At 44.6% G+C, this 25,923-nt stretch overlaps 7 protein-coding genes across 10 annotated transcripts; 6 read left to right on the top strand and 1 right to left on the bottom strand.

The window, feature by feature from the left end:
• The first annotated feature begins 528 nt into the window (after positions 1-528).
• Positions 529-3,384, top strand: LOC119554966. Of its 2 annotated transcripts, XM_037866094.1 has the most exons (3): positions 529-2,909; positions 2,963-3,099; positions 3,168-3,384. In XM_037866094.1, the coding sequence occupies exons 1-2, from the start codon at positions 756-758 to the stop codon at positions 3,095-3,097; spliced, it is 2,289 nt and encodes a 762-aa protein (XP_037722022.1). In that variant the 5' UTR covers positions 529-755; the 3' UTR covers positions 3,098-3,099; positions 3,168-3,384. The 2 variants fall into 2 exon arrangements, with proteins under 2 accessions (XP_037722022.1, XP_037722023.1); XM_037866095.1 differs by lacking the exon at positions 3,168-3,384 and having other exon boundaries at positions 2,963-3,151.
• An 81-nt stretch (positions 3,385-3,465) lies between these two features.
• LOC119554967 (SET domain-containing protein SmydA-8) lies at positions 3,466-5,349 on the top strand. Its single transcript, XM_037866096.1, has 3 exons — positions 3,466-4,618; positions 4,690-4,951; positions 5,006-5,349. The coding sequence occupies exons 1-3, from the start codon at positions 3,599-3,601 to the stop codon at positions 5,314-5,316; spliced, it is 1,593 nt and encodes a 530-aa protein (XP_037722024.1). The 5' UTR covers positions 3,466-3,598; the 3' UTR covers positions 5,317-5,349.
• A 233-nt stretch (positions 5,350-5,582) lies between these two features.
• On the top strand, positions 5,583-8,105 carry LOC119552502 (tRNA (uracil-5-)-methyltransferase homolog A). The gene is made up of 4 exons (XM_037862110.1): positions 5,583-5,859; positions 5,917-7,213; positions 7,565-7,908; positions 7,966-8,105. The coding sequence occupies exons 1-3, from the start codon at positions 5,638-5,640 to the stop codon at positions 7,891-7,893; spliced, it is 1,848 nt and encodes a 615-aa protein (XP_037718038.1). The 5' UTR covers positions 5,583-5,637; the 3' UTR covers positions 7,894-7,908; positions 7,966-8,105.
• A 163-nt stretch (positions 8,106-8,268) lies between these two features.
• On the top strand, positions 8,269-16,374 carry LOC119552501 (putative glycerophosphocholine phosphodiesterase GPCPD1 homolog 2). 3 transcript variants are annotated; one of them, XM_037862108.1, is made up of 2 exons: positions 8,269-8,406; positions 13,908-16,358. In XM_037862108.1, exons 1-2 carry the CDS (start codon positions 8,395-8,397, stop codon positions 15,804-15,806), a joined length of 1,911 nt encoding a protein of 636 aa, XP_037718036.1. In that variant the 5' UTR covers positions 8,269-8,394; the 3' UTR covers positions 15,807-16,358. The 3 variants fall into 3 exon arrangements, with proteins under 3 accessions (XP_037718036.1, XP_037718035.1, XP_037718034.1); XM_037862107.1 differs by lacking the exon at positions 8,269-8,406 and adding an exon at positions 10,618-10,976 and having other exon boundaries at positions 13,908-16,374; XM_037862106.1 differs by lacking the exon at positions 8,269-8,406 and adding an exon at positions 12,418-12,657 and having other exon boundaries at positions 13,908-16,374.
• A 535-nt stretch (positions 16,375-16,909) lies between these two features.
• Positions 16,910-17,917, top strand: LOC119554378. The gene is made up of 3 exons (XM_037865259.1): positions 16,910-17,090; positions 17,171-17,237; positions 17,425-17,917. Exons 1-3 carry the CDS (start codon positions 16,971-16,973, stop codon positions 17,742-17,744), a joined length of 507 nt encoding a protein of 168 aa, XP_037721187.1. The 5' UTR covers positions 16,910-16,970; the 3' UTR covers positions 17,745-17,917.
• A 557-nt stretch (positions 17,918-18,474) lies between these two features.
• LOC119553582 (glycerophosphocholine phosphodiesterase GPCPD1) lies at positions 18,475-21,096 on the top strand. The gene has a single exon (XM_037864031.1). It carries the CDS (start codon positions 18,475-18,477, stop codon positions 20,572-20,574), a length of 2,100 nt encoding a protein of 699 aa, XP_037719959.1. The 3' UTR covers positions 20,575-21,096.
• A 153-nt stretch (positions 21,097-21,249) lies between these two features.
• LOC119553584 lies at positions 21,250-21,913 on the bottom strand. Its single transcript, XM_037864032.1, has one exon. It carries the CDS (start codon positions 21,867-21,869, stop codon positions 21,402-21,404), a length of 468 nt encoding a protein of 155 aa, XP_037719960.1. The 5' UTR covers positions 21,870-21,913; the 3' UTR covers positions 21,250-21,401.
• Between the last annotated feature and the right edge of the window lie 4,010 nt (positions 21,914-25,923).

Raw genomic sequence — 25,923 nt, forward strand, 5'->3', positions numbered from 1 at the left:
AATATGAACGTGGATATCTCGGAAACTATCAAGGATAGAGAATTGGGATCTCAGATTTAGATTCCGTAGCTTTGTGCGCAGCGCAAGTTTGTTACGCAAATATGCCACGCCCACTCTAACGCCCACAAACCGCCCAAACCTGTGGCGCCCACAATTTTCATGCTAGATACAAAATTTTAACTGAACTTTATTGGTCTCGTCAAAACCTATCGATTGACCCGAAAAAAAATTGCCACGCCCACTCTAACGCCCATAACGCTTAAATCTGTCTACCGCTGATAGGTGGCGCATTTCAATATCGCTTTGCTGCTTGCATATCTCCATTTCCCTTTAGTCCCTTAAGATGAGTAACGGGTATCTGATAGTCGAGGTACTCGACTATAGCGTTCTTTCTTGTTTTTTAATTGAATTCTAATCTCTTTTAAGGAGGCGTCTCGGGCAAAGGAGAAGGGTTCATTTTAAACGAACCAATAACAGCCGAAGCATTAGTGGACATTTGTAAGTGCATGTCGGAGAACCCAATATTGATATCGTTAGACCTCAGAAAGACACAAGTACTTGGAAGTCTCTCCGATATCGCACCATATTGCGACCATCTTAAGGAGCTTGTATTTACGTGGAACGAGGAAGATTTCCAATATGCGCCTCTGGTAAAATTGCCCAAATTAGATACATTGACTATCGGCGGAGTTCAACTAAGCAGTTCGCGATCTGAAATTTTTAAAGCTGTTAGAAAATGGCATAGACCTAAAACAATGAATCCCTTGACTGTGTTATTGGCTGATCGATCAATAGTAGGTCGATCTATTTTGCTTGCGACCCATAAATCTTTAGAATATTTGCATATATACCAAAAAAATACGGCTGTATTCTTTAAATCTGAGTACATTTTAGGCGAAACTTCTGAAGAAACGGATTCATTAGAGAAACGTCTTATAACTATAGACGTAGAGGAAAATGTCAATATAAAGTTTGACAAAAACAGAGGAGAACTGAAGTTATGCATGCCAAAAGAATCGGACGCGAGCAAATTAGTTTCACTATTGAAACTTTCCAATCTTAATCGCTTTTTCTTAACTATTGGAAAATACAACAAGTGGGGATTGCTGGAAACAAATTGTACTGATACTGACCAAACATCGGTTGGAAATGTAATTAGACCGATGTTGTCCTTTTCTTGGACCTATTTCATAGTAAAATACAAACCATTGTATCGATCTGAAGCAAAGGACCTTGGGACTGTAAAATCAATCTGTTACCTGTATTGCAATTTATACGATTGTGAGTCGATGGAACTTTTAAATCAGCTAACTAACTTGCAATTTGTGAGCATCGCAGTTCCATCACAATGCAGAACTCCTGCAACTGGCATTTTCAGCCTGTTAGCCACATGCAAAGTGAATGCTGATGTCGTGTGCAAAGATTTTAACATTCAATTTCGGAAGAATGAACAAAGTCTTAAAATTCATATGGAAATGGAGAGTAGGGCTGATGTGCTTGTTCCCCTTGCTCAACTAAGTCACATTAAATATCTCCAAGTATCAGGAATTACTCAATCAGGATCCTTAAATGCACTATTTGAAGCTTTTGCCAGCAGTAACTTAAATGCAATTGAAGAATTGGATATTCAATCGAGTGCAGTTCATTTTAAATATATATCCAAATTGGCAGAAATTCAAACCATCAAAAAACTAAAGCTCTCACTAATAGATTTCACTGGCATTGAGATATTGGCCTCCTTGAATAATCTGGAGGAGTTGACAATAAGCTCCGAAGGAGCAGGAAATCTTTGTCACGCTTTTGCAGAACTGGCTTCGAAAAATAAAACTCAGTTCTTAAAAATACTAAATAAACCCCTTTCACCTGAAGAGGTTATAAAAGTTTCCAAAATAAGTTCACTGAAAACCCTGAAGTGCAGTTTCTTGAAAACAGAAGACCCAGTATCCTTGACTGAACTGGCTAATTCTCGAATTGAAAACTTAACAGTTCACGTATTCGATCCGAACTATTTCGTCCAGAAGCTGTTTTCTGAATTTTCATTAAACACTAGACTTCCACTGCAGTCCCTACAGAATCTTTTTTCTGCTTTTTCATTAAGTAGTACAGCCAGACTTCAGACTCTAAATGTAACGGGTAAAGCTCTTAGCAAAATGGAAGTGATGGAAATTTCGAAAATAAAGGATCTGAGAAGTTTGAGTGCCGGATTCCTTCATTCAAAATGTTTGAAATGGCTAAAACGGCTACCTCGCCTAGAGCATCTTGTTGTTGATTACTTCCAACAAAGAAAAAAAAATTCGTTAAAGTTCTTACCACCTACCCTTCAGAAATTAGAATTAAATTACAGCATTGGCCCCAGCGCATGTAAATATTTGGCTAAGCTGGAATCGTTGGAGTCCCTAAAATGCTCACTGCTTGATTGTCCGGGTATACAATTATTGGCAGATATAAAAATTCTCAAGGAATTGGTTATCCATAGCGCCAATGGATTGCTCAATGAATTGTTTACGGCATTTGCCAACAAAAGTGGATCAATGTTACAAGAGCTGCAAACACCAAATTTAAAAGAAAAAGTAGAGTTCTGTGAGATATCCCGTATTGAAACATTAAAATCATTAAATATTTCCTACAACACATGCTTCCATGAATTAGAAGTCCTAAGCCACCTAAAAGAGCTTAAGTCCTTGCGTATAGCTGATAATTTCTCAAGAGAATCAACATACAACAAAAAGTATTTACCGATTTTCCAATCTTGTCAAAAGCTTGATTGCGTGACAATTGAAATTCGTAACGGTGTGGCTAAAGACTTGGTGAAAGAAATTTACTTTGTTTTAAAGTCAGTAAGGGATCCCATAACCCAGAGACCTTTGGAACTTCATATATTTGAGGACACATGTTTCCCCAGTTTTTATGTAAGTATGAGAATGCCATTGCAACCCAGCCTTCAATAATTATTATCTTACAGGTGGAAGGCATAGATGAGGCTTACCTTAAGGTTTTCCATACCTACAACCAGCGAACAACGGATACCGCTTTCCAACAATCGCAAGATATAAGGGCCGCACAGCTTGCTAGATTTCAAAACCTATTAGGATCTTAAAGGTGAAAAACCCATGCTAAAATATGTAAAATAAAATAGTTTTTTTTTCATTAACTCGTGACGTTTCTAGTCAATCTAAGTTTAAAATCCATCGAAAAAAGCTGCTAGCTGTTATTATCGGCCATAGAAAAGCTTTCCGATGTACATCCTCTCGATGTAGAGCTAGATAAACATTAGGCACTAACATACTATATTATGCCGGCTACCAACAAATTGGACATTGTCTTGGAGGTCTAATTTTAAATGGGCGCGCGCCATGTGACAGAGATGTGGACGTAAAGAGAGATCTGAGTCCGCTCGAGCGTTTATTTTTTGGCAGCAGACGGAGACACAAAGGAAAATGTTCTCGCAATCAGATCGCGAGTAGATTCCGAAGTCGGTGCACTGAAAATTGTTTGGCCGTCTCCTCAGTGTAATTTCAACCGCGGGGCGTTACGCAAACACAGAGATTACTTGAAGATCTATTGAATATCTTTTCACTGCTGGGGGAGATTGCTTTCGATGGCTTCCAGTTCGCTGACATCCTGCGCCCTGTGCCAGGCCAAGGCATCTCAGCTGTGCGCCGCCTGCAGGAACGTGGTGTACTGCAGTCGGGAGCACCAGAAGGAGCACTGGAAGAAAGGTCACCGCGCGGAGTGCAAGTGCTTCGAAGTAGCCACCAACGATCTCTTGGGCAGGCATCTGAAGGCCACCAGGGACATTAAAATCGGAGAGCAGATCCTGAAGGAGGCTCCGCTGGTGCTGGGACCGAAAGTGGCCTCTGCCCCACTCTGCCTGGGCTGCCACAGGAACCTGCTGGCCCCCGAGAAACCCCAGGGAAACTACTACAAGTGCAGCTCCTGCAGTTGGCCACTGTGCGGGAGGGAGTGCGAGGACTCTCCCCACCACAAAGCTGAGTGCCAGCTCATGTCGAGCAGCAATTTCCAGTCCAAAATAAGCTATACGCCGGGAGAGGAGGAGCGAAAGGAGTCGGCCTACTGTGTGATCATGCTGCTCCGTTGCATGCAACTCAAGACCAAGGATCCCGAGGCCTTCCGACAACTCTACTCTCTGGAAGATCACCTCAAGGAGCGCCTGGAGACTCCTCTGTATCAAGTTCTGCGTGCCAATCTGATTACATTTATAAAAACAGTTTTGGGTTTGCGGGATTGGTCCGAAATGGACATCCTGCGCATCGCCGCCATACTGGACACAAACACCTTTGAGGTTCGACAGCCCAGGGAGAGGAGGAAAATCCGAGCCCTGTTTCCAGGAGCGGCTATGATCTCGCACGATTGCGTGCCCAATATGAGGCACCGCTTCGATGACGACATGAACATTGTGTTCCTGGCCAAGCGGAAGATAGCCAAGGGTGAGATCCTGAGTATTTCCTACACCCAGCCGTTGAGGAGCACCATCCAGCGCAGGGTGCATTTGCGGCAGGCCAAGTGCTTCGACTGCTCCTGCGCCCGGTGTCGGGATCCCGAGGAGCTGGGCAGCTTTGCCGGGGCCCAAACGTGTCTGAAGTGCAAGGCGGGAAAGGTGAACAAATATACCCCTAATTTCGTATGTTTTATAACAAAACAATCTATAACTGCCTTCTCTTTCTGCAGATCATCTCATTGAATCCCCTGCAAAACTCCGCCGTGTGGAAGTGCCAGCTGTGCAATCTGAAAAGATCAGCCAAGGAAGTGGTCACTTCGGATGCAGAGCTTCAGCAGGAGTTGGAATCGTTGGACAAGACCACCCCCGTGGCTCTTGAGGAGTTCATATGTCGCCACCGGGCTGATCTCCATGAAACCAATACCCATATTCTGCAAGCTAAATACGCTCTTACCCAATTATATGGCAGTGCTGCGGGATTCGCCATGGAGGGTAATGGTATTTTTAAAGATTTCTTAAACAAATATATAAAAGTCCTTATTTTAGAACTCTCTGAAGAGTCGCTGAACAGGAAAGTGCAACTATGTGAGGAACTCCTTGAACTGGCAGACATTTTCGATGGCGGTTGGAGCATTTTCCGAGGAAATCTTCTTATCGATATGGAAGAAGCTTTGGTAGCGCAGGCCCTACGCTCAGAAGACCCAGTGGAGTGCGAAGAGAAGCTGAGAAAAGCGGCGGAAATGCTGAGAGAAATTCGAAACATCATGAAACATGAGCCGGAAATGCAGCAGTTGCTACTAGAACGCCAAGTCATCTTGAATTCGGCCCTAGAGCGCTTTGAACAAGTTGAAAATTAGAAATATGTAAACTTTTGCTATGGATTCTTTAAATAAGTGGTTTGCTTTCGGTTATTTGTGGGTAGTTGGCTTGAAGCCCAGTTTAGAATCTACTGTGAATTGATTTTTTAAAAGCGAGTGCACCATCCTTTCCCTTAATTGCACCGTCCACTTTTAGCAAGTACACACTCCTACCGAAGCGAATTCGCCATATAAGCGAATACACCCTCCGCAGTACATCGATTTTAAATCTATCGATATTTGCTCACATCTCTATTTCACTTCACGTGTCTTGTGTTTATATTTTAACTTTTCTTTAAAAAAACAATTTATTTAGACCAAATGGAGTGTTTAAGCACGGAAATACCAGCTGAAGTAGTGGATAAGCCTGTAGAGGTTAAGGATATTGTGGAAAATGCAAAGGACACCGAGGAACCCGCAGTTGAGAATGACAAAGAGGAACCGGAAAAAGCCGGCGAGGAATTCGCCTATTTGGAGCGAAATGAATTCACATCCGAAATATTCAAAATTGAAGTGAAGAACCTAGGATACTTTGGAATTGGGGTACGTAGCTCAATACTTCTCTTAGTTGAACTAAAATAAAACATACATCGCTTGCAGGAGTTCAAGAAGCTCTTGAGGAGCACGCTGAAATTCGACATGACCAAAATCAAGGCTCCGACCCGCAAAGAGTTTGCCTTTGTTTGCTTTCGCAGTCAGGAGGATCAACAGAGGGCCCTGGAAACCCTAAATGGTTACAAGTGGAAGGGGAAGGTGCTGAAAGCCCAGGCTGCCAAGGCCTCCGCCGATCCTCTCCAGAAAAGACGAGCTGCCGAAGATCAGGAGTCGGAAAGAAAGCCGAAAAAGCAACGCACCGCCGTAGAAGCCACTTGTCCTCTGTCGCACATCCCGTACGAACAGCAACTTAAACAAAAATCCGAGGAAATGTCGGCCCTTCTTGCCAAATACACCCAAGAACTCAGGCGCATCAATCCGCGGGCGAAGCCCCATCTGGATAAATTCAAATTCGAAGAGGTTCTTCCCTCACCCACCGTAAATGGTTATAGAAACAAAAACGAGTTCACTGTGGGAAAGAACTCCGCGGGGGAAGTGGTCGTGGGCTTCAGATTGGGCTGCTATAGCGATGGATCTGTGGAGGTGGCCGAGGTCCAGGACTTGCCACATCTACCGGAGCAGGCCAAATGGGCTGCTCGCAGTTTCCAGGAGCTTGTGAGAAGGTCCAAGTTCCTGCCCTTCAATCCAGACGGAAATGTGGGCCACTTCCGGCAGCTGATGGTGCGGTGCTCCAGTGCCACAGGCGAACTAATGCTGGTGGCGGGCATCTACTCCTCGAATTTGAGCGAGGACGAGCAGATCCAACTAAAACAGGAACTTAAGACATTCTACGAAGAGGCCGAAAAGGATGCTCCTTACAAGTGCACATCTCTCTACTACCAAGATGTCAAGCACCGGGAAGCAGGTCAGACGATTAATCCGGTAGAGCACATTTCCGGAAGCACCCACATCACCGATACCATACAGGGCCTCCAGTTTCGAATTAGTCCCCTGGCCTTTTTCCAAATCAACACAGAAGGAGCCAATGTGTTGTACCAAAAGGCCATCGATCTTGCTGCTCCTACGAAGGACACCACCATGTTGGATATTTGCTGTGGCACTGGAACTATTACTCTGGCCTTTGCCAAGCACTGTAAAAAAGTAATGGGCGTGGAAATCGTCCCCGATGCCATTAAGGATGCTGAGTTCAATGCGGAGGCAAATGGCATTAAAAACTGCAAGTTCTTTACCGGAAATGCAGATGACTTTATCAAGAGCATGGTGCGGGAAGCTCTCTACGAACAGGAGGTCGGTAAACCCGTGGATCTCATTGCCGTGGTGGATCCTCCTAGAGCTGGATTGCGTAAGTTAAAAAAAAATACATTTTCATGATAGTTCTTCATATAGCCGAAAGTAAAAACATTTTGTATGGTTTTTTTTATCAACAGATAGCTTTCGTTTTAATTTTCCAGTATACTTGCATAAAAATTCATTAAAAATATTAAAAATCATTTTAAATTAAACAGGGTTATATGTACTAAATACAACAAACTATGAAATGACAATGTTATGACAATTATAATTACATCTTTTCAAGATCGCTAGCACAATTTGTTTAAGGAAAAATAATCTTTAACATTTTGTTAAAAAGTTAGTTATATTAAAAAGGTATTCTCAATTGCCTTATCATTTGTACCTACCTTCCCCATCACAGACCACCGCTCGATAGCCGCGATCCGGTCAGCGGATGCCGTCAACCGTCTGGTCTACGTCTCCTGCAATCCGCACAGCGCCAAGCGGAACTTCATCGAGCTGGCCAGGCCGGAGTCTAAGCAGTACAAGGGGGAGCCGTTCTATCCGAAGTCCGCCGTGGCCGTTGACATGTTTCCCCACACCACGCACACCGAGCTGGTCATTCTGTTCGAGCGTGAGCCCAAGACAAAGGCGGATGAGAAGACACAGCCTGGGGAAGAGGCTGCCGAGACAAAGTCAGAGGCAACCGCAGATGCTATAGGCGGGGAAAACACCGCATCCGCAACGTGACGTGTTTGCTGGCGGGTACAGTCTGCTCTGCTGCAATCTCTTGCACATTTCTACAATCTGTGAATCTTTCAGGTCACTTGCTATTCGCTAAGTCACCGAACACCCCGATGCCTCATTACCGCCTATCTGCCGCGTTGCTGGCGTCTATCATTGTCTCTCTTTGTGGCGGCTGCTGCTACGACTTTTATTGTTTTAAATTGATTTAATTGTATTTACGCTGTGCGACGGGGAGGAAGCGACTACAGTGACAAAAGCGACTTCCTATTTAGCAGAAGACTCTAAGTTGGAAGCCCCGTTAAACTCGACATAGACCACAGCCCCATCAGTTTTATTCGGGCCTCTGGAGGCCTCTGTGTGTGTGATAAGAATCGCTGGTCGGTGGAGGCAGTGCGATCATAAAGGTGTAGCAACCGCGTGACAAAACCGCTGGGAGGTGCTCCAAGTCCAACGCCCCCTCAAGGGCAAATCGGTGATCAACGACCCTGACAACGATCGGTGATCATGCCCGACCAGGTACGAGCGATCTTCAACGATTAATTCATAGTCTAAACATATGTTCTGTTGCTAAAAAGTAGGAAAAGTAGTTTTTAAAAGGTTCACGTTGGTATTGATCTATCAACTGGTGTATATTAAATGGTTGAAACTTAAGCGGATATTTATTGGTTTCAATGAAATGTAGGCTGTACAGGTTATACAAATTTGGGTTGACTACGAGATTAAATACCCCTTTCCCAAACTACAAATATTATCAAAACAATCCAAACATTCTATTTGTCAACACGAAAATTCCGTAGTAATAAACACCTCCGTAATGCGATTTTATCATTAACAAAGCTGTGCTGAAATTGGTCAACTTAATAGGCATAGCATATCGCTCAATTATGGCTCAATGAAATGTGCTTACCCGAAGCTTATCTAAGGTAAACATTTGCATTTGCTTATTTCGCTTTTCCGATTACATGTTCTTAACGAGAAGTGGCTGGGTGATGTAAACAACAGCTGTAGCCGTAAACAAAAAGCAATATAATACAACGCGAAAATATTGTTGTTTTGTAAAAGAGAACAACAAGCAAACGTGACCGAAATCATGTTGATTATACAGAAAAACAATTCGGGACAGCCCTGAAATTTTATGCGACTTGACTTCCTGAAAGGGGGCGTGTCAAAAACATATCTATAGTGGAAAGCAAAAATAAGCTCTCGTAAACAGTAAAAGAAGTAAACAAGAAGAGCAACTGAATTGGACTTCGGAACCAATGGGGCGATTTGTCTACTCAGCGAAATGATTATAAAAACACAAATATTATTGAGGGAGCGGGATAGTCAAAACGATTATTATAAATCAAAGCCAGCGCGAAATGAGGCGATATTTATGCAGAGAAAAGGGGAAATGAACAAAAATTCGACTGAATTTGTTTGTTCATACGTCTATATTTATACTTTCTTGTAAGGCACGAAAACTGCGCCTAGCAACATCAAAAATTGAGCGATTACGATCGGAATAGGGAACTCAAGACCTTGACCGGAGAGCTTTGTTTTCGAAGCCAAAAAGCTTGACACGTTCTTGTCTTATCAAATGTTCAAATGTGCGATGTAAACAAACAACGAGGAAAACGACAATCCCCAACCGACGCAAACCGGTTCCCCATAGAGAGATATGTGGTCGTACTACCGGAGAGAGCTTTCAGCTGATGCCATTCAGCATCGGTGGACGAGAAGTCGTGACGAGGGCCCGGCTACGACTACGCCCCACAAAACGGACAGAAAAGAGACTCACGTGTGTAACAACATCGCCGCCGACAGCTCACACGACCAACACGTTTTCTCGGCGGAGCAAATAGCCTCGTGGCACAGTGGGTACGGTCTGTGGTCTGGGGTCTGGGGTCTAAGGCCTGGGGTCTCCAATGTGCTCCGGTCCCAGTGAGTTGCTCTTGTTGTCATCTGCGCTCAGGCGAGCTTTTGGATTGCGTGTTTCGCTGAACAGCGCAAACTACTACAGCGCTTTTTATGGGGACTATTAGCAAGATACCCTTATAAAGGGGGTATACGCATATGAAGACTGTCCTCACGTAACTCAGGAGTGTTTTAGGTTGGAGGTGTGAATTTTGGTATTCAGACAGGTCTTGTTATTTTGAAGCATTACGCTCTGCATGATCTTAACAAAAATTATTTTGTACAAGAAGCTAATGCTTATTCCCTAGTATACAGATTTGAAAATTTTTCTGTCTTAATTAAAAACATCCTTTAATAATTTTTATCAAATTAACTAAGGATCTCAAAGATCCGAGTAATCGAAGTTTTTTGATCGGAATCTTTAATGGTTCTATTATGGCCAATTAATTTTGCTTGCTTATAAACAGCTATGATTTATACCTCGCCCATGATTCCCTGACTTATCAGCCATCTGCCTTGCTCCCCCGTCCTGGTTCTTTCCTATCGAGGGCATTGCTAATTCGATTAATCTTCATGTTTTCTGTATTATCTGGTGTGTTTCTCCGTTTTCTGTTTTTGTTTCGCCGCTGCCCGTCGGCGTAGAGGCCAACAACATTTCGAAAAAGCCCAAGCCGCAACTGTACCGCCGGACTGAAAACCAAAACAAATCGCCAAGTCGTCGGATACGACTACGTCTCTCACACAAAGAAAACGCGCAGTGGCGAAAAGCTCTGCCACTCGGTTTCGATAAAAAGAAATCGTTTAAATTGCGCGCACAACAAAAGCGCCCGAAACAGTTGCGACTGCAACGTCAATTTGTGACGACGGACCGTCCACAGCGTCCTAGTTCCCATCCAAAGGATACAAGCAAAACACAAGCAAATAATACCAAACCAACCAAAACCCAAGTACAAAATGCTTGCCTAGCTACAGAAACTGAAACATTGCGCATACGCCGCATAGTGCAAACCATTAACTGTGATACAAGTTGAATTTTCTTGATTTTCGTTGGTCCTCGCACCAAAGCAACCTACAACTACCTAACTTATTGTGCTATCCCCAAACAAAGAAGCCGAAACAGAAGCAAAATGTCGGTGCCAATGCTGCTGACACCCATGGAACCCCAGACCCCGGAGGATCACATGCAAAATGTAATTACCCAAATAACGTAGATATGTACTACCGGAAGCGTTTGTAAACGGCTTTAGAGATTTTTCCGACTGTAGATATAGTGCAGGTGTTTGAGCTTTGACTTTTTGGGGTGTCTGAAGGTCGATGCTGTTGTCATCGGACATTTGCATGTCTCTTGCGCGTTTTGTTTATGCAATTTTCGTGGGTATACACAAATCTATATGTGAGAGGGGCACGAGGGAAATTGGTAGAATATATAACGATGGAAGTACGTACTAGGGTGGGGAAATAATTGCCTAGCTGGGTAATATTCAAATGGTTCGAGCAGACCTGCCTTGGGGATTGGTATACCTAAAAGAGGTATACATATGGCATTTTTTTGTTATTAACTCTATGGTATTCAGAGTGATGTATGTATTTATGTCAAGTTGAGAACAAGCTCAAGTCCCCTCTCTCAAGTATTTTAACCTAATGACGTCATCGCCCCCTCCAATCGGTTCCAAGTAAAATATACTCATATTAGGTTTTATTTCGTGTGAGCTCTACCAACTGAATGCCACATGTTGCAAAAGGTTTCGCCTCACGTGACTCAGTCACTCGGTTGCCAAGTTTCGAGTGAGGTTAAGCTTTCGAGAGAGACCCCAGCTCAAGTGGCCCATGTCTGATTAGATGTAAATGTTGGCTTATTAATTTTTCAAGAGCCTGCCATAAAACAACAGGCTAATATATAGTTTGTGATATTGAGCTGACTGATAACAAGTTCACCTGAAATACTAGCCACGAAACACATGGACGAGCTTTTTGGCTCTACTATAAATAAAACGCACGCGAAGAAGTGAGCTCAAGTAAAAACGCCCCAAGCATGCGAAAGCTTTTTGAGTCTGAAATTTCCCAAAACAAAAAACATATGGTATAATATGCGGAGAGGTATTGGGCGCGAGAAAAAGAGCGCCTGCGTTGAGAACACGTGAAAAGGTGTTTAGAAATCGAGGCAAAATTAGCATAGAGTTGAGAAATCAAAAGTAGAAAACGAATTCCACGATATCAAAATCAGATTGAAAACATTTCGATGTTTCAATGCGTTACTGCGGGCTTTTCTCCCCCTCAAAAAGTCACAAGGCTATGATAATTGTGCCAAGAAAGTAAAATCGCTAGGAAATCGCGCGAAAAACGCACCGGCTGACGCAATTAGGGCAAAAATAAAAATGCGGAAAACTATATGCTAGACAGCCCACTACAATGGGTGCTAGATCGCAGAGTTCTTAAAAATTCACCAGAACACGCGACTTTTGCCGCCCCCGTTGTTGTTGAAATGTTTCCAAGGCGGAGGAAGTACCAGCCTATAGACAGATCTGAACAGTCGGTCGGTTAGGTGGGTGGTGCCTTCTCCACCTCTGGTAGTAAATCTAGGCGGCGCGGTAAACAAATTCTGTGCGGGCACAGCAAGTGCTGGTTTAATCGAGTTTCGGTTAATTTATGGGTCCGCTCTACTTGCATAAGCTCTGCCCATTGCGATCGTGTTTAGCGCCCAGTTGTCAGGGGCTTGTCGGCAGGTGTAGGGCAATCGGCACCGGTTGCATCACCGATCCTACGACATGGCAGCCGCCCCAGAAACCGCAGCAGCGACAAAAAACGCCACTGCCGGCAAAACCGCCTCAATTGCACTTGCTTCCGTGGGGATTACGCGCGTTTCGCTCAAAGGTAAACCGCTCAATTTGGAACGATTTGAAGCGCGTGCTTCCATGTACGTAAGTTTTGAAAGCGAAAAGGAATGCTACATTTTGCAAAACACATTTGTTATTTTGATTTCTTATTTTACAAGGAGGTGCACTTAAAAATTCTTAGTGCCAAATACAAACTACACAAAAAAAAAACTACAAGTACTATATATTAGTTAAATGGGCTCAACCCAACGAATTGCCAGTTTGAGTTATGACACAGAACTTACTATTTTATGGTAGTTTAGTCAAAGCAACAACAAAATACACATAACTAATTTGAAGAGTTGTTAACCTTTTTTTATAGTTACGAAACTATCCGTATTGGCCAATTTTACCTATACAATTTTATAGTGGGTAGTTAAAGTTATTTGCTTTTCTTAAAAAAGGGTCTTTCCATACAACTAGTTAACTTTAATAGTTACCTACGTAAATCAAAAGCATCCATAACTCATTGAAGTCGTTAAAATGTTCTTATAAGACAATATGGACTTTGTTTTACTTTGTAGTTAAAAGCGAACACTAAATCTTATTTTAAATCCAATAACAAAATAAATTATAAATGTAAAAGAAAGCGTACACAGCTATAATTCAATGAATCCACAAAACCATTTTTTTGAGCTGATACGTTTCACACAAACTATTTGTACTTATTTGTATATAGTACTTTCTGGGGGTTAATTATTTGAAAATTGGTTTCGCAAATAGAATTTTGATTACAGGCAGGCTAAGCAAAAAAACAAAATAAATCAAATCTCTGGACGTCAGATCAGGGAGCAAGCAAACTAAGCGGTTCGAATATATTGTTTTTTAATAGCTGATCTGCTGATAACCGGCGGCCTGATCTTTAGTCGAGCCCCAGTACAACACGTGATCTTGTTTGCGCCTCTGAAAGTCACGAGCGGTTCGGGAGCGACTAAAGACGCGTGCTTATCGCGCGAACATGTTTTCGATTCTAATTTGAGAAATCTGGGATCCCGGGGGCGGGGCGGAAAGGGGGTTAGGGAGCAGAGGCACCAGACAGTCGACGCCCCGCCTAGAGAAACTTTATCAGGGAGAAACGGAATCCGCAAGGGGTCATCGACTAATCTCGCTCGCACAGCAGGAAAGTTGCGACTACTTAATAGCGGGCTCCGCCGCTCGATCGACTTTCAGTCGGCGTCCGTTCTCCATTCCAAGCCGATGGCCATGTCTCGTACTGTACTAATCCTGGCTGTTGCCCTGTCCTTGCAGTGTGCCGCCTTCGCGGACGGAGCCTCGATCTCCTATGGAACCGGAAACGAGCTGGAGTCGGGAACCGGATCCTCCGCCGCCTGTAAGCCCACTCTGCGGGAGTTCAATGTGCGACTGGAGGCTCCTCTGGCCGCCGAGGAGCGGCTGGGCCTCACCGGCGATGTGAAGGCCCTCGGCGAGTGGCAGCTGTCCAGAAGTGTGGCTCTGGAGTCCCTGGACGACCTCAACTGGCAGGCCACGGTGCCCCTTCAGTCCTGCCGCCAGCTGGAGTATCGCTACTTCGTCTACGTGGAGGATCTATCTGGCTACAAGCAGATCCGTCGTTGGGAGACCCACTTCAAGCCGAGGTCCCTGGGGCCCTGCTCGGAGCTCCAGTGCAGCCAATTGGATGTCTTCGGCATCACCTCGGACAACTCCGATCTGAAACCGCAGGTTCATCGCGGCTGGCTGAACAACGAGGCGATCCTGCAGCTGAAATTCAACGGGGAGAAGATGTTCCAGGTGCACGACATCGAGACCTTTGATCCCCAGCACGTGCAGCTGAAGATTGTGCCCGTGGAGCAGACCGCTGGCCTCCATGTGGAGTACTCCAAACAGGAGTACGGCAGGAGCCAGCTGGAGCAGCAGCCCACCTTCGGGGTGCCCTACACCAAGGGGGACATTGTCATCTTCCACATCACAATGCCGCTGGAGAGGATGATGGAGCAGCACTTCCGTCTGGAGTGCTATAGCATGGCCAACGAACTCCTTGGTAGCGCCGGTCTGGGCACTGCCGAGTTGACTGGCAGCGAGGGACTGCTGCACCTGCGGATCAAATCGGCCAAGGATGCGGATGAGACCCTGGCCAGGCTGAGGCTGCCCTATGTGGCGGTGCATCCTTACCGCTACTCACCGCTGGACTTTAAGAACACCTTTGCCCACTACTGGCCCAAGAGCTGGCCGAACTTGGATGTGGGTCATCGCGGAAACGGCAAGAGTTACATTGCAAATGCTCCAGCGGAGAGGGAGAACACCATCGCCTCATTCCTGAGTGCTCATGAACACCACGCAGACATGATCGAGTTGGATGTCCACTTGACTGCTGACGGAGTGCCTGTAATATACCACGATTTCGGTCTCCGAACTGCCCCGCCCGGCAAGCAGATCAGCCGACCAGATCAATTGGAGTACGTGCTCATCAAGGACATTAACTACGAGCTGCTGAAGAGGCTGCGCATCTTCTCTGTGATCGCCGGCCAGGTGAGGGAGTATCCCTCGCACAATGCCGAACCCAGGAGCGAGCACCGCATCTTCCCAACGCTGGTGGAGGTGCTGGAGCAGCTGCCCAAATCTCTGGGCATCGATGTGGAGATCAAGTGGCCACAGCGGCGCCAAGCCGGCGGGTCGGAGGCTGAGCAAACCATCGACAAGAACTTCTTCGCCGACAAGGTACTCCACCAGGTGATCCAAAAGGGCTGCGGCAGACCCATAATCTTCTCCAGCTTCGATGCCGACATGTGCACGATGCTGAGGTTCAAGCAGAACATCTTCCCCGTGATGTTCCTCACGCAGGGAGAGACCAAGAAGTGGCAGCCGTTCCAGGATCTGCGCACCCGTAACTTCATGGCGGCCGTGAACAATGCTCAGGCCTTCGAGCTGGCTGGCACAGCTCCGCACGCCGAGGACTTCCTGGGCGAAAATGCTCCGGATATGCTGCAAAAGGCCAAGGACCTGGGCCAAATAGCCGTGATCTGGGGCGACGATTGCAACTCCAAGGAGCGCGTGCAGTATTTCACCCGGATCGGGGCCACCGCCACGTGCTACGATCGCAGTGATCTCTTCATGCCGGAGGGCAAGCAGGAAGCCTTCTTCAAGTCGCCAGCACTGATGGCCGAGTTCGCAGCCCAGTGCCGGAACTAAAGAAGTAGGGTACTAAAGTGAAACGGGAGGGTAAATCTAAGCAGTGGTTAATCATTAGGCTTTTTAGTTAGCTTGTATATTTATTTAAACACTAACTGGGAAAGAGAAATGTGAGAAGCTTTAAAGTGGTTGGGTAATTTGCAGTTTCTCGTTGCCCAACGGAAACAACGAAACGGAGACCCTTAAATAAATCGTCTCTACACACGTTAAGCCATCATTTGGCATAATTACACATGCAAAATAGGAATTCCCCAAAATTAAGTAGCACCGCAAAAGACAATGGGAAGAAAGCGAAGCAGAGTTGAGAATTATAAAAATACATACACCTACATTACCTGCTAAATATCTATATAAATCTATCTATACCTCAATGCAAAACATGCAAAAAAAAGAAATTGCTAATAATTAATTAAATCGTAACACCAAGAATACCTACTATTACAATCTAAAGGGGAATATACATGTATTCAATGTGTTGATGGAACATCGACAGATCTTTTTGTGACTTTTGCAAAAATCTATTTGATATAAATTAGAGAAATATTTTTTTAACTGTTGTACAATTAATTTAAAACGTTTATGTAATTTTAAAATGTCCGGTTTTGTATAAAACTGTTTGTTTAAATGTTTTAAATTTGAGTAAATTATTTGTTTAAGATTAAAAGTAGTAGCACTTGTCTAAACATACAGATAAAGCAAACAAATATATTTAAAGAAGTCGCTTACAGCTTTCCAACTCAAAGATAAAGCAATAATATATTTTTATCAATATTATAAATCCGTTAAACGATCAACACAAAACAAAACCAAAAGTGATTGATAAAGTCGTTTGTAAATAAAATCACCACAAATATTTTCATAATATTTTAAACAGTAACTCAGTCCAAAGATGTGTTTTAATCTGGTGTCAGACAAATGAAAAAGAAATGCCCTGCTCCACAGCAAAAACCTGTAAGCCGCCTGTAAAAATTCGATCCGCTTACATTTGATGGCCCCGTGACGAATGTAAAAGCAGCCATGAAAATGCTGGGCCCGAAACACGACCCATAAACGGAAAACGGGGAGTGGGCCATAAAAAGGTTTGGCCCTCGTGCTGGATGTGAGGCCTAAAGTCCGTTCAGTTTATGGTCAATTAGAGAGCGCCTCATTTGCATCGGTCTTGGCATGGCCAAATGCGAATGTCTCCTCGGTGTGGGCCTGGTTTCATTGATGTTGGCCAGCTCCCTCGACGCCACTTGGACTTGGAGGTGTTTATACAAGGAATTCCCAGTGGACGTTGAAAAGGTGGAAAAATGCGGGCGATGATCTTGAAACTCGGTAGGCCAAAGGCCACCTATAATCAAGACTTGATTTGAATTTTCTAGATCAAGGGCGGCTGGTATGTTTATGGGACCAATCCTGAGAGAATAAAAGTATGCTACTTTGAAGATCGTAAGTAAATCAATTAACTTTATTGTGTATTTATTATCTAAGACATTTGAGATAATATAGGTAAGCCAGCTTCCGAAGAAAGATAATAATTGAAAACAGTTTATTATTTATTGTTGACTAAGTAAATAATATTAAATTTTTATTGTAAATATTTAAAAATATTTTATATTTAATACCATATCATCAGTGGATCTCTATTGGACAAGGATCACGCAAACGGACTATGATAACTATGCTGTGGAACTCCACTGTTCCCTTCCCTGGATGCGGCACCAAATGGCCATCTACACCCGGCAGGCGAAACCCAATGAAAAGACTCTCCAAGATATCGAAACGTACTTAAAATCGGTCCAGCTGACCATCAAAAACTTTACCCTAATCCGGCAGAAAAGGAACTGCAGGTCGCAGAAGCCTCCGATTATGCAGCGCTGGCATTTGTCCCGGTACCTTTACATGGATTATAATCCGGTTTATGTCAAGCCCTTGGTGGAGAACGAAAACATCTGAGCCAGTCTTTGTATCGCATCTCTCCTCTTCAACCGCCAACTTTCTTTGGCCACAAATTTACATATGCCAAATTTGGTACAAATATGCCAATGTCCGACCAACGAATTTCTTAAAACAAAGAACGAACATTAAATAACACCGAATCGGAGATACACTGTGCAATAAAAATGTTTGAGTGGTACAGAAGTTATGAGTAACTTTAATGGGCAAGATATTATCCCGCTCTGCAGTGATCCATAAAATAATTTATTCAGTGAAAGGTTGCACTTAAATTCCTCAATTTGCCGATCATTTCTCCATCATGTTTTAATTAGCCCTACTTTTATCTGCTCACGCTGTCATCGCTGGCCAGTGGTCACCATCCATGCCCATCAACTCAATTAGTGAGCCGCTGACTTATTAGTCAGAGTTTCTTCCATCGCAGCTGATTCGGATTCGGATTCGTATTCGTGTTCGGAATCCGATTCAGATTCATATTCAGATTCCGATTCCCAGGCCAACTCCAATTTGGACGGAAACAAAACCACGATGAGCTCCAAGAAATTCTTTCATTCGGTTGTTTGTCATCGTCGGGTCAAGTTGCGTCCGCATCCGACCCAAGTCGGTTCCATCGTCTTAGTTTTTGGTTTCGTCTCGGATCTAAAGCCATATGTCGATTTATTTTGGCCGAAAGAGAAAACTCGTTTCGGTGGCGCGAAGATGGTGATCTTGCTGTGTGGAATGAGGAAAAATGTATCGAACTCGCGTGTGGTTGAATGTGTTAAAATCAATTAGCATACCCCCTGGGCTGCTGCTGTTGCTGTTGCAGCTTCTGCCGTGGTGCGTGGCCTTTGGGAATCAATCGTCGCCGTCTGTTTTCGGGCCCGAGAAGCTGAAGGCCTTCAAGATCTTCGACGATGAGCAGCCCAGCCAGATCTCGGGGCGCAGCTTCCTCTGTGTGCCGCTGTTTCGGGTCTTCAGCCTGGAGCTGGGCCACAACATTCGGCTGGCCCCCGACGAGTATGTGGCTGTCACTGGCGATCACCCTTCCCTGGGCTTCTGGCAGCTCGAGAAGGCCCTGCCGCTCAAGGCGCAGGATAAATCGCGATCCAAGTGGTACCTCCGGGTGTGGATCTGCGCCAGTCAGAGATTCTACTACCGGTACGTGATCTACTCGAAGAACGGCCAGGGCAAGCGGGTCTTGAGGAGCTGGGAGGGTCAGAGGGTGGCCAGAATGCTGCAGACCTACGAGATCTATCGCTCCCCGGGCCTGGACATTTTCGGAGAGGCCTATCCCGCCTCCGTGGGCGGGGGCTTCTACCTGGAACGCGGTTGGTTGCAGTACGAGTATGTCATAGAGCTGAAGTTCGTCTGGCAGGACCACCTGGTTATATCTGGAATGGCGACTACTGCCAAGTACCGCCTCATTCTGACACCTCTGAATGTGATAGACGACACCCGCATTGAGGTCTCCCGATTTGCCTACAATCAGTCGTCTTTTAGAGCCCAAAACCAACGGGGAGTGCGCTATAGTCAAGGCTCCATTGTCGTCTTCCGCATTTATCAGCCCTTGGACACCTACAATGCCCTTCGCCTGTCCATATATCAGGGAGCTAGGGATCTCCAGTTGTCTGTGGGGGAGGCTTACATATTTCCGGATCAGATCAAGGGAAGTCGTGGCATATTACAGCTCCCCGTCTTTGCGAGTCTACAAAATATTGCCGTTGGGGATTTGACTCTTCCCTACTTGGTGATACAACCCATGCCAAAAGTGGAGGCCGGAAACCTGAGGGCGAGTTTCCATCACTACTGGCCGGATAATTGGCCCACTTTGGATGTGGGATATCGTGGTTTGGGGGCCAGTTACTTCCAGTCTTCAACCAGCCTTACGGAAAACACCATCGAGAGTTTTCTGGCCGTGCAGAAGGCCAAAGGAGACATGGTCCAGTTGGATGTGCAGCTGACCAAGGACTACGTTCCCATTGTCTGGCATGGTTTCGGATTTTATACCTCCGACAGAGATGGACCTATAAGAGATCGATTCGACTTGAGATTCGTACTGATCAGGGAACTAACCTACTCCGAGCTGAAGGCCAGTCGGGTGTTTATCCTGAAACGTTGGACCCTCCAGGAGTATACCCATCTCAATGTTAGGGATGTGACTCAACATCACAGAATTTTCCCCAAACTCTCAGAGGTTTTCGAGGCCCTACCCAAAACATTGGGTCTGTTGGTGGAGATTAAGTGGCCTCAAATAATGGCTTCTGGTGTGCAGGAATCCACCCAAAGCCTGAACAAAAACACCTATGTGGATAAGATCTTACAGACCACAGTTCATTATGGGTGTGGACGTCCCCTAATCTTCGCCAGTTTTGATGCCGATATATGCACTATGATCAGACTCAAGCAGCATGTCTTCCCTGTGATCCTGATGAGTATTGGGAGGTCGCACATCTGGGATGCGTATATGGATCTGAGGGCCCAGAGTTTCCAGCAGGCCATCAACTTTGCTCAGTCCGCAGAGATTCTGGGAACCGCTCTGCATGTGGAGAACTTCCACAACAAGCATCAGTTGGTTAATTCGGCCTTGGATCTTGAACAAGTACTCTTCTTGTGGGGCAACGATCTCCAGGACATCCATCTTCTGGAGCAGTTTCGAGCCTTGGATGTAACTGGTCTTATTTACGACCAGATGGATCGAGTTGGTCCCTCCGGCTGGAAGCGGTCCGCATTTTTTCGGGCTCCTCAACTTATGGAAGTATTCGGAGCTCAGTGCGTGACCAGTGGAAATTCAACAACCATTCCGGGAATAAAGCCAGCCAAGCCAACAATATGGCCCAAGTTGAGGTAGTATTAGGGTAAGAATTGAAAAATGTAGTTTACAAGTTGTAGGAAGTGGAGTTAGAATAAGAAAATCACGAAGATAAACTAGTTAATATTTTCATTATGAGGGTGTATCTTTTAATATATCCAAATTTACTAGAAATACAAGGCGAATTTTAGGAAAATATATACTGAACAAGCATAGTTATGTTAAAAGCCAAATGGGGGTAAAACAGTCAATAGTAAAATAACCAAATTTAGCAATTATGAAATTTAAAATATAAATAGCTAAATGAAAATAGATACGATTTTTATTTAGTTTTCAAAATCATTATTGTGTTAGTTAGGTTAATATCTTTTAAATTTGTAGTTTACACTTAGAACAATATTTTACTGTTAGAAAATCTGAACAAAATACTTTTTTTAAATAACAAATTTAGTTTATAAGATGTATAATGGAATGAGTATTTCCCAAAATGTATGTCATAAAGGAACAGCCGTTGCATGTTGTCTATGCTTACCCTTTTATAAGTACCCTTCAACCATAGTTGGTGCTTTTCATTTCGTTTTAAGTAAGTCAAGTAGAAAATTATTCAGTCTTAGAAATAAAACCAATGAATATTTAATAGTTTAGTAGATAGAAATAAAATTCTGCTGCAGCAGAACAGTAACCGATCTCATAATAAAGAATTTGTAGAAAATGTAAAATTTTATTAAATGGATTTATTTATACAAGCTTTGCTGACATCGCACCAGGTAGTCGTACTCCTCCCCCTCGCACAAAATCTGAGCTCACACACACACGGACAATCCATCAATCAATCAATCAATCAATCAAGTCGGAAGTGAGCCCCCTTATTGAGTGGAGCAGTTAGCGTCGGTGTAGAGGTCCATGTAGTCGTCGGAGACACAGGCGCTGCCAATGGGCATCGGCTGGCAGACCCCCTGGACCTTGCTGACCACCTCCACGTGGCAGGAGCGGTGTCCGTGGGCGGAGAGCTTGTGGAATCCGCCGGTCGGATGCTTGAGGATGAGCTGCGGCTTGTGGCCAGAGCGGTGCTTGGTGGGCGGCGTGGGGTCGTCGAAGGTCAGCCAGTCGGGGGGCATCGAGTGCTGGGGCCTGGCGGCGGCCTGCTCCCCGGCCATGTCCTGCTCCACCTCCAGGGGCAGGTCCACGCCGTCTACGCCGTCGTCCAGGTCGATGGGGAAGCCGACTTTGGACTTCGCCTCATTTTCAGCGGCCAGCAACTGGGGACTGAGCACCAGGGCGTTGGCAATCAGCAGGGTGGTGGCGCAGTGGAGCAGCAGATGCAGTGGGGCCATTCTACCAACCGAGTCCGGAACTCCGAGTACTTTTCCTTGCACTGGCCGTGCATGAATGTGGCTGTCCCTGCAATCCGGGCGGGCTTTTATAGCTCCCCGGGCGGACAGTCAATGACCGAGCGGTTGAAATTGAAAAGAAGCCACTCAAGGAGGAAGCATCTATCGACCAGCATCCAGCGTCCAGCATCCGGCATCCGGATCCCAATCCTCGGGAACCTCCTCCCACGCGGACACAAAGAGCGTAATTAATTATAGTCGAGTATACGCCACGTAAGCCGCAATGACAAGGACGCCCTGCGGTGCTTCCTCCCTGGGAGCCGAGAAAATTGGAAATCTATTCCCATTTCGATTGCGTTCGTCCTCCTCCTCGGTCTCGATTCTATTCGGTGCGGTTTGGGCGCCGCCTTCCTTTTGTATTTCCGGCAATTATTTTCGACGATGTGACAATATTGCCGACAATCGGGATTCACAGGCTCCGCTGGGGAGGGGGATTCCCAGTTTCGGTGTGGTGAGGGGCCCTTAACGACTTCATAAGCATCTCGTTCAATTGAATTCAAATGCAGTTGCCTTGGACCCGTAGACCAAGACACACACACACACACAAAATCAACGACAACATTTAGCGGAAGTGAAGCTGACGCCATTTTTAAAATGGCGCATACGTGTGCGACGTGTTTATGGCAGATTTTTTGGATAAATGACAGACAGCAGCTGCCTAGCAAGCCAAGTCAATAACAACAGCTAGGCCAGGGATTTTCCAGAAAACGAATTCAGCTCAGCCCGTGATTGGCTATGTGACTTCCCGTGATTTCGCCACGTGACTACTTTAAGTCTTTAAATCAGGTTTGTTGAATTTAAATCAATTTAATGGCTAATAAACTTATTGTATATTAAGCCCAGTGGTGATTACTTGACGATTAAGAGTGTCAACGAATGCCATTTTCCATTCAATTTTAATTTCCAATATCAGTTCAAGTGCCTCTTCAAGTATTCCCCCAGCAATTCCAGTCACATTTCAGATCATCTCTAATGGAAACATTCCTCGGGGGAGGCAGAGACCGAGCTCTGGCGACACGCAGGATGAATAGCCAAGGATAAGGGGCCCGGGCTAGACAATGCCGCCAGGACTCGCTGAATCATTAAATTGTACGCCAACCAGCGGCATTCCCCTCCTGGCAGCTACAAAAATATGGGCCAAAGTGGCACGTGAAATTAATTTAAATGCCCTGATTGTGGATGAATGACATTTGTTGTCGTCGACTGCTGTTGAGCTTGTTAGCAATTCAATTCGGTCGTAATAGATGGCTGTTGGGCCCAGGCAGCCTAAGAAGCCTAAGCAGCCTAACCCTACCGCGGTTCACCTCAATTTCCCGGCGAAGGAGAGCTAATTAAACGCCCTCGCCTGTGCCGAAGCCGAACTGGATGCCCGTGCCTTTGCCCAGCTAATTAGGGCAGCTGTCACAGATGAAGCCCGAGTGCCAGGACGAAAGCCCAGTGAAGGCAGTGCAAATAATTCAATTAAATTGCTTACGAACAGGAGCCTCAACAACAATGTTGGGGGATAGGACAACCGCAGGCAGCCAGGGAAGCCGAGGCATTTCCACAAACCGCCGTGTCGAGCCAAAGCCAAATTCAAAGCCAAAGACGGCTAATGCTAATACCCCTTTGGAAAAACAACCGCAAGGCCAAAATGCCAAGTTAAAAGTGACTGAGACACGGGGCTATGATAATTCAGGGATAGTTAACTAGGGCTTTAGAGTAGTTGTCGTAGATGGGGACACAATAGCCCTACTATGAGCAATTACTTGAAAATGTGTCGAGTCTCACTAAGGCCAAATAATTAGAAAAAACATATTTTGGAAAGAACTTCCACTTTTTAAAGTATTATCAAAAAATGTTTTTCGATGTCCCAAATTTTAGTTTAAAATCATTCTAGAAAATATAAAATTATTGTTGATTCACTTTAATTTCAACAGATTTAGTAGCTGAACAACTACATAGGTTTAAAGCCCCGAGCAGGAACTGAGATGTAAATGCCCTAAATTATTCCAATTGAATTGAGTCGTAATACGCGTGAAAATATTTAAGCAACTTTTACAAAGTGATAGATGAAATTGCATTTGATTTTATTTAAAAATGCGAAAGGAAATTGAACAGGAAATTGAATTTGTACACAGTTTTATTGCATTTAAGTCAAAAGTTGATTGAAGCTGCATGAAAAGCGAGTGAAAAAATGTGCGTACTCATTTGTTGTGTGTGAAAATTCTAAAAGGGTTGTGAGAATTTAAATAGGCTAAGGCATAAAAAACACCCATCTATTTTAAATGGGGATGTTGATACTAGTTATTTGATTAAATAATTGTCAATTTCATGAATGCACTGTTTTTAAATAAATAATTAAATTAGTTTTTACGGGATTTACTTCACTATAGAAAATGGCAATGTAATTAAGGGATTACGGAAATGTAATTAGCTACATGACGGTTTCACCGCGGAATCAATGTGCAATTGTTTAATGATATTAAAATGGTAATTATGTTTGGAATTATAATTAATTAATGCAACGTACTGAAAGTCAATTAAAATGTAACTATAATAAAATCAACGCCAGGCTCCTAGTTATTATAGGACAGCCCGCATTCGTCAAGCAGGTCTAAATTAGCTAGCTTTAATGTCTCATTCCGGAGAAAGGTCATTAAGTTTATGGGCGACCCTTAACCAACTCGGCTGCCTCTCAACGCCTTTTGCCGGCTACAAAGTGCAAAAACCGTGTGACAAAATTGCCAGCATTCTGATCCCCCTGAAACAAGTAAACCGAGGCCAACTGCAAACAGCCATTTGTTCGCCAGCGACTTGATGTGGCCATATACCTTCTGGATGGGTTTTGGGCTAGGTCCCTTGCGTCTGCTCGCTCAATTTAATCTTTGACGCGCCAAAAATGATGGAGCACGGCGAACTTTTTGGCGCCGGCAACGTTTTAATTTGCATTAAAACGCGACGAGACTGGGGTTGGCAAAATTCGCGCGAGCAACTATTAAACTAAACTTACAACATGGCTGGGTTATAAGTTTTTCGCTCTCGCGCTTCGTGAGCTGGCATACAAATGGGCCTCGAAATCGCCGGAGGCAGTCCCAAGGATTTCGCAGGATTTCCTCCCTTAAGGCTTTAATAATGCCCGCTTTTGGCCACAAATCAGCGGGGGGGAGGGATGTGAATGTGGCCGAGGGTCCAACAAGTTGTCGGCTTAGCGTGTGGGCCGTTTTGTCTGCCCAGCGGGACTCATAAATTGTGCGATGAGGTCTTAACCGCCGTGAAGTATTGCCGATCGGACGAATGGTTTATGCCAATGCTGGATCGGTAGAAGGAGAAACTTTGGTGCTTAAAGGCCTATAATGTCAGCTACTGTAACATGGTAAAGTTTTGCCAGTCGAAAAGGGTATATAATTAATATTTTATATATGTATATAATGAGTAATCATCATCATAATGAGTAATCTATAAGGGAACTATGCGACCGTGGCGCAAGTTCTAAATAATTTCGAACACATTTTTGACACTCTTTGATCTACCATGTGATGGGAAAAAAACAAGATTTCAAGTACATATACATTGCAATACATTTGAAATTTTATTGTTAAATCTTGAATCATAAAAATCAATACAGCTTTACAAGAATATAAACTTATAATCATAAAAGTCTTGGTTTAGTATAATATCCTTATTTATAGATTTTTTATAAAAATCAAACGGTAAATGAAACGTTTCTGGTTAAAATTCGTTTTTCTGTTTGCATTCTGCTACCGAAAACCGAAAATGTATCTTTTAACTTGAACTTAAGAGGCATCAGATTGGTTTTCCATCTGCGTAGATTGCCCACTGAGCAGATTGCCGGGCCCCTGTTTTTCCAGCAGCGCGATGCAGTTGCAAAGAGCTTTTAATTTGTGCGAGTCTCGGCCGAAGTGAAGGCCGAGGGCCAGGAGCAGCTGGCCCACTCACTTGCCCCGTGCCACATGGTGCACATGGTGCAGAAGGACACGCCGGCAGCTCTCCTGGA

The sequence above is a fragment of the Drosophila subpulchrella genome, chromosome 3L (genome assembly GCF_014743375.2).
Source record: "Drosophila subpulchrella strain 33 F10 #4 breed RU33 chromosome 3L, RU_Dsub_v1.1 Primary Assembly, whole genome shotgun sequence".
NCBI classification, from domain to species: Eukaryota; Metazoa; Arthropoda; class Insecta; order Diptera; family Drosophilidae; genus Drosophila; species Drosophila subpulchrella.